Source organism: Alligator sinensis, unplaced genomic scaffold (assembly GCF_000455745.1).
Source record: "Alligator sinensis unplaced genomic scaffold, ASM45574v1 scaffold1411_1, whole genome shotgun sequence".
Classification (NCBI taxonomy): domain Eukaryota; kingdom Metazoa; phylum Chordata; order Crocodylia; family Alligatoridae; genus Alligator; species Alligator sinensis.
Genome location: NW_005842963.1, coordinates 159,510 through 167,260, shown reverse-complemented (window position 1 = coordinate 167,260; position 7,751 = coordinate 159,510). Strand labels below are relative to the sequence as shown.

General features: G+C 49.0%; 2 protein-coding genes across 3 annotated transcripts in view; one reads left to right on the top strand and one right to left on the bottom strand.

Moving 5' to 3' along the window:
* Positions 1-7,751, top strand: part of LOC102381513 (zinc finger protein 271-like) — a 105,408-nt gene that overhangs the window by 78,354 nt on the left and 19,303 nt on the right.
* Positions 1,924-7,751, bottom strand: part of LOC106722998 (zinc finger protein 135-like) — a 9,296-nt gene continuing 3,468 nt past the window's right edge. For both annotated transcript variants that reach the window (XM_025192726.1, XM_014526139.2), the window contains 2 exons: positions 5,052-5,168; positions 1,924-3,106 (listed from right to left, as the gene is read on the bottom strand). In XM_025192726.1, coding sequence (XP_025048511.1) covers positions 2,211-3,106; positions 5,052-5,168 — 1,013 coding nt within the window. In that variant the 3' untranslated portion in view covers positions 1,924-2,210. The remainder of the gene's footprint in view (positions 3,107-5,051; positions 5,169-7,751) is intronic.

The following is a 7,751-nucleotide window of genomic DNA, read 5'->3' as shown; positions in this document are numbered from 1 at the left end:
GGGAAAGTGGGGGCAGTTTTAGATGCTGGGAAGGGTGGGGTTCAGAAAAGGCAAATTATGGAAGAAAGGAATGAAAGAGCATGCTCTAGGTTGGGTTATAAACCTCTAGGACAATCATGGAGCCAAAAGGCATTGGCACTAGGAGGAAGGTCTCTGAATTTACAATGGAAGATTACAAAATGCTGCATTTCACCCAGAGGATGCCTTCATACTTTCCCCACCCTTCAACAGGAGAGGCAGAACCTGCTACAGGTTGCATCTCCTTGCTACCCAGTTTCACCCAGAAAAGAGACTCTACTGGTCCCTGCTGAGGTCCCTTTTAAAGGGCTGTGTCCAGCAACACATGGGAGAAGTGCCTTGAGTGTGACCAACTCCTGTGCCTGAGGGTTAGCAACAATCCCTGCACTGCGGTGAATCCTCTGGAAAGGGAAGGGGTTGCAAAGTCACAGAGAGTTCTGCTCTGGAAAGGGCTCTGTCCTGTTGCACGGCTCTGGAGAGGACAGAGATCAATCACAGGAGTACCATGTTCAGCTCTGGGTCTTTATTAGCAGAAAATACGTTACAGAGAATGCAATGAAAGGAGGAAGGACAGGGGAAGCACCAGGCACACAGTGGTGCAGAGTTCAGGAGAGAGGCCGAGAAGCAAAACCTACCAAATTGGTGACAGTAGCAGCTCCTTGCACCCTGATGGGCACGAGAAAGCTTGGGACAGGAGTGATGTGGTGATGAGAAAAGGCAAGGTCAGGGTGGAGGGCAGGGATGCTTCACCAGCCATAAATGTCCTCTTTCCTGCAACTTCAGAGCCTCGCATCCCACGACCCTGGGACCAGGGGGGAGGATGAAGCTGGGAGGTGGCCAAGGACAGTCCCTGGGTGGAATTTGGAGCCAGTTGTCTTGGGGAGGGCACCTATTGTGAAGGCACTGCTTCTCCTCCTGGGAGCCCTGGCTGCTTTTAGAGAATGATGGGGAATGCACAGGCTGATGCAAAAATTGTCTCCTTATAGGTTCCCCTGCATCAGGACTGGCCTGTGCTTGAGGTGTTTCCTCTGAGCCTCTCCCCACCATCAAACCTTGGGGGCCAGCCTCTGGGTCCTTTCCATTCTGCTTTTGGGCCTCGTTGTGGCATTAATCAATATATGCTGCTCACACAAAGGCTTTGCAAAAGTACAGGCCAAAGTAGGCCTCCCCCAGCAAACCTAACCGACGCATGAACTCCTCACATAAATAAAAGTGGCAGATGGGCAGGATGTGCACTCCTGCCAAAAGGTGGGAATGGGAGATGATGGTATATGGTAAGATAGTCCAGTATGAGGATAAGGCTGGGCCAGGAGCACCGGGAATGGGAACACAGGTCAGAACGTGAAATAAGCCCACAGTACAGGACAGTTTAAGACATTCACAATACAGATGGAATGCAATATGTAATTTGTTTTAATCATTATATAAAAGGAGAGTCGGAAAGCAGGAAAATTTGCAGCAGCCTAGGAGAGTCTGTGTGGTGTGCTGGGTCACAGGTACAAATGCCTTGGCTCCTGGTTTGATGTACTTGCTAGGACAAAATGAGTTAGGGCTCTGTTTCTAGAGAATAAACCTAGCCGAGCTGAGCCTGTGGTTGCTCTTTAAGACAAGATTAGTATTGGGATATCCTGGCTGTGACTTTGAGAGCACCACAGTTCCTGAGACTTCACCCCTGATAGCACGTCAAGAACACCTGACAAGGACAACAGCAACCATGACACTGATCATAGAACCATAGACAATGAGGGTGGGAAAGGACCTCAGGAGGTCACATCTAGTCCAACCCCCTGCTCAAAGCAGGACCAGCCCCAACTACATCATTCAAGCCAAGGCTTTGTCAAGCCAGGCCTTAAAAACCTCCAAGGATGGAGCTTCCACCACCCCTCTAGGTAACCTATTCCAGTGCTTCACCACCTTCCTAGTAAGAAAGTTTTTTCCTAATATCTAACCTAAACCTCCCTTGCTGCAACTTGAGATGACTGCTCCTTGTTCTGTCATCTGTCACCACTGAGAACAGTCCAGCTCCTGTCTAACAACCCCAGATGACACTATTATGCCCTACAAGGGCCAAAGGCTTGGTAAACTCTTTCTGCAGTATACCAGCATGAGGCTGCTTGCAGCCACTGGTGGGTGGTGAGCAAAGCAGACATCCCCAAGCCCTTCGTGTATTGCTGCCAGAATTATGGATGCTCTCATGTGTGGATGCGTCGGTGCCGGGTCAGGCTGGAGGAGTGGATGAAGCTTTTCCCACACACAGCGCACTGATGTGGCTTTTCCCCTGTATGGATGCGCTGGTGCAGGGCCAGGGTGGAGGACTGGGTGAAGCTCTTCCCACACACAGAGCACTGATGTGGATTTTCCTGCCTGTGAATGCGCTGGTGCTCAGCCAGGCGGGAGAAGCGGGTAAAGCTTTTTCCACACTCCAAGCACTGATGTGGCTTCTCCCCTGTGTGGATAAACTGGTGCCGGGCCAGGCTGGAGGAGGAGGTGAAGCTTTTTACACACTCAGAGCACTGATGTGGCTTCTCCCCTGTGTGGATGCGCAGGTGCTGGGCCAGGCCAGAGGAGTAGGTGAAGCTCTTCCCACATTCAGGGCACTGATGTGGCCTCTCCCCTCTGTGGATGCGCTGGTGCTGGGACAGGTGGGAGGAGCGGGTGAATCTCTTCCCACACTCAGAGCACCGATGTGGCTTCTCCCCTCTGTGGATGCGCTGGTGCTGGGCAAGGTTGAAAGACTGGGTGAAACTCTTCCCACACTCAGAGCACTGATGTGGCTTCTCCCTTGTGTGCATGCACTTGTGTCTGGCCAGGTTGGAGGGATGATCCACAATTTTTTCCCTGCACCCAGGGCTCTTTTTGGGGTCTGTCCCTTTTCCACTCTCACATCCAACTTCAGATGGTGCCTGATTAACTGCTACATTTTCTTTTTCCTTTTGAGGCCTCCCCTGACTCTGGTGCCATTTGTCCTTCTCAGGTCTTAGGGAGTCCATCTTCCCCAAACCCCCTGGGGAAGTCCATGGTGGCTCCAGGTCTGCAGGCCCTCCCGCAGGAGTCTGCTCCTCAGCTCCGCTCAGCAGCCAGGCACCTCCTGTGTGGGGAAGAGAAACTTCAGATTAGTCTGTGCCCTGCTGGCAAAGGGCAAATATGGCTATTCCTTCTGCTGGGATGGGCCTCTGAGCAGGACTGGACCTTGGCACTTGTGTTCCCTCAAGAAAACAAGGTCTTTCTTCCAAAAGGTAAAGTGCTGGAGATGTGCGAGGGGCAGATCCCTGTGTGGGACTAATGTTCCCTACTCAGTGGCTTTCAGAGCCAGATTCTCAGGGTGTCTGGGCCAGCTGTCAGCTGCATTATTTCTCACCCTGCTGGGAGACACACATGGAATGTGTGTGTTAGGACAGCCCCTGAACAGCTTCATGATCTAATGAGCTGAGAAGGAGACCAGAGGTAACTGCTTAAAGGAAGAATGAGGTTCACTATGGGTTGCTCTACCCCACATCACTGGTGGGTCCAGGGGGAGATGATGCCCAATGCTCTACCTGGCTGGGCTGACATGTGCCAAAAGCCAAAGTGCATTGGTGAGACTGCTCTCCAGTGCTTGCTCTTGATCTCTGGCAGTCCAGAGACTAGCATCTGGTTACAAAGGTGAACAGCATCATAGGGGATTTCTAGGACTTGTCAGCAGGCAGGAGTGTGTGAGGAGCACTGCCTTCCACTGGACCAGCTGCCTTCCACTGGAGGTTGGGGGTCTTCAAGAGGAGGTTAGATAAGCATCTAGGTCTTCAAGAGGAGGTTAGATAGGTATCTAGCGGGGGTCATCTAGCCCCAGCCCTCTTTCCTGCCTATGCAGGGGGTCGGACTCGATGATCTATTGAGGTCCCTTCCGACCCTAACATCTGTGAATCTATGAGTGTCGCTTCTGCTTGGTAGGATGAGCCAACATGTTTCATTGCTCATCCCTGCATGAAATGTTCTGGGAGGGGAAGGCTTAGAGCTGTGGCTCTGTCTCATGAAAGGAGCAGGGCTGTGCTTCCTGCCTGCTTCCAGGGTGAGGTCTGGTGCAATGAATGAGCCCATGAAGCTTTCCTCTACTGAGGAGGCTCAGGTGGCCTCCACATCACAGAAATCTGCACCGGGACTAAGGCCCTACACATGGACTCTGTGCTGAGTCTGTCTCTCAGACACTCAGGGCTCCATGGAGGAAACAGAAAGGGGGTATTGATTTCCTCCACAACAGGAAAGCTTGTGAAACCCACCCACCCCATGAAGCCATTTAATGCAGTGTAAGACCATGATTAAAACCCTCCCGGGTTCCAGGTCAACCTGATCAGGAGACACCTGGGACAGCCCCAGCCTCTCTCTTGTCCAACAGTAAGGGCTACACAGAGATTTTGCATGCCATGCTGATTTCCATGGGGGACTACACATCCCATTATGCCCTGGGAGAGGGTGTGAAAGAGGTATGGCTACCTTGGGCTGCAGAATCAACTCCTACAATGGTGAGCGAAGATGGCAATTTAAGATCATGGTGTCTGAGGGAAACCAGATCTGTGCCTAAAAATCAAGACAGAAAATTGAATTGTCCCCTAACAGCTGTAATTGGGGGGATCTTGGATTCCAGCTTGGAATTTCAGAGATTGGGAACAACACCACACATTCATAGATTTCATAGACATTTGGGCTGGAAGGGACCCCGGAGGCTCATCGAGTCCAGCCCCTGCCCCAGGGGCAGGAAGTCAGCAGGGATAATAGGATCCCAGCAAGATAAACATCCAAAAGTGTCTTGAAGGCGTTCAAAGTGGGTGCTTGAACCACCTTCGGCGGCAGTCTATTCCAAACCTTGGGGGCTCGGACAGTAAAGAAGTTCTTCCTTATGTCCAGCCTGAAACAGTCGCAGAGGAGTTTGTGACCATTCGATTTTGTCATCCCTTTACAGCAGAAGGTATCTGAAGTCAGCACAGGGCAGGCTCCCTGTCAGCCTGGGGATGGAGCATTTCCGAGAGGGGAGCTGGGTGGAGGGGACGGCCACAACTCACCTGGCAGCAGGTCCTCCGACCTTGGGATTTCCCCACCGTCCTCATCCTCACACACCCAGAGCTCCACTTCTCCTTGCTGGATGCGGCAGATTAAGTCAGGCGTGGGACCTCGATATCCTGTTTGGGGCAGTGGTTAAAGAGGGTTTGTAACGGGGTACTGGATGCAAAATACCAACTGGGAGTTGGGGAATGGATCCAGGGATCTCGAGATTTCTATTAGGACCTTCGTGGAGAAGGGAGAATGGGCATTTAGGATGAAAGGAAGGCACCGCAGGGAGAAGCCTTCAGTAGATGGGCCTTGTTACCCAGGTGGTGGAGAGGCTCATAGGGAACAAAGCACGAATCACTCTGAAGTATCAAAAAAGTACAAAACTCACAGAGTCACAAAGGACAGGGGTGAGGATGCAGTGATCTGTGAGGTACTAGAAAGCAGAAAAGCTTTTGCTAGTTTTCAAGGTACCAAAATTAGGAGACACTGGACACACTTAGGGATAGATAGCATTTATCTTATCTGTGTAATTCCAGGCAAAGGAGTGGAAAGTCGCTTATTGTCAGTGAAGGTTTAAAGCGAGCACTCATGACACTGAAATGAATCCATGACAGATGGCTCTCAATGAAACTTTTTTTTCTGGAAGAGAGTGTAATTCCTCATCACCAGGGCACCAGAAAAAGATGATTTTATAAGAACTGCAGATGCAACTAAAGCAATCATCCCATCCAATGAGAGGATAATCCCAATGCAGAGGTGAGTGCAATGACTGGCAGATACCATAGGGTTTATGACAAAATTCATGGGAGTCATGGAGATGGAAAGAAGAAGAAAAGAGTGAGACACGTTTTACAGCACATGAAATCCCAGATTGTGGAACTGATCTACAGAGGTTCCCAAAACAAGGACAACCCTAGAATCACATCTAAAAGCCAGGGCCATTCCTGACCAATAAACTGCACCAGGACTAAAAATAGAGATATTACCGCAGAGAAAGTTTGATACCTTGTGAGAGCCTAGTGGCCCAACATAGCGTGCTCCTTGAAGACTTTGGGCTACTCCAAAATAAGAGAGAGAGAGAACTGGGGGAGACATGAAATGTTAGAAATTAGGTTGTAGGGAATGCCTGAGCTATGTAGAAAAGAAAAAAAAAAAAAACAGTCTTGTTATAATAATAAGGAACTTGATGCAAAAACACTTTGGGATACAGGGAAGGAGTTTGCACTTTTAGCTGCTGAAGTAGTATAGGTGAAACCCAGTCACATAAGGAAAACCAGGTGGAGAAATATATAGGTTTCATGAGGTATTGAAGGAAACAGAAGTTCTCAAGAATTTGCAAAGCTGGATTTGGACCATGTTTTATGGAGAAAAGATAAGAGCTGTATACAGGGGAGCAGTCAGAGAAGAAGCCCTGAATTACTTGCATGAGAAACTGAAACAGAGAGTAATGAGCAAACAATCACTAAGCTGGCTAAACTCCAGCATGCATAGAAAACGACTTGGATTCTGAACCCATTGCTGTTGGAGGTAGAAAAGAGGATGGACACATGGTCTCCAACAGGCCTCTCATGCCTGAAAGGCAGATTTTGATAATTTATTGAAAAGAGAGTTACTCAAAGAACACTTGCACCTTTTGACTCCGTCACTTAAAAGCTGGAATTCTTGGGGCAGCAAATTAGGGGAGCAGTAGTTAATTGAAAAAAAATAGTAGGTAAATGTGAGAATTGTATACCCAGGCTGTAAAAGATTCTAAAATGGTAGGAGAGTACCAGGATGGGAATTACTGTATTTCATCTAGAAAAGGAACAGGATAAGAGATTGGGGGTGAAAGGTGACTAATATAATATCACATTTCTTGTTCAGAGAGATAGGTAGTAAATACCAGTGTCCCAATGACTGGAGAACAGTTACTTAGCCACTCACTGAAGAAAGTAAGGAAAAAGTTACTGCAGCCAGAATTTAGGGGACCGCCAACATGAGGGATGACCAGCATGTTTTCAGAAGTGTGCAAAAGTTCGCTGATATTTTCAAGACAATTACAGAAAAAAAAGAATAAAAATTACAGAAAAATAAATCAAAATAATACATGTTTTTCGTTCAGCTAGAAAAAGCATTTGAGAGCTTCCCTAAGGAAGTCCTCTGGGGGAAAAGAAAGTACCAAAAAAACAAAATGACCCAGTCAAGCTAAGTACCTCCAACCAACACACAAGCCAGAACCAGTCCCTGTATTTGAAAACCTTTTTCAAGGTCCAAGTTTGCGGATGACACAAAGCTATGGGGAGATGTGGACATGCCGGAGGGCAGGGAACAGCTGCAAGCAGACCTGGACAGGTTGGACAAGTGGGCAGAAAACAACAGAATGCAGTTCAACAAGGAGAAATGCAAAGTGCTGCACCTAGGGAGGAAAAATGTCCACACACCTACAGCCTAGGGAATGACCTGCTGGGTGGCACGGAAGTGGAAAGGGATCTTGGAGTCCTAGTGGACTCCACGATGAACATGAGTCGGCAGTGTGACGAAGCCATCAGCAAAGCTAACTGCACTTTATCGTGCATCAGCAGATGCATGACGAACAGAGCCAAGGAGGTGATACTTCCCCTCTATCGGGCGCTGGTCAGACCGCAGTTGGAGTACTGCGTGCAGTTTTGGGCACCGCACTTCAAGAGGGATGCGGATAACCTGGAGAGAAGGGCCACTCGTATGGTTAAGGG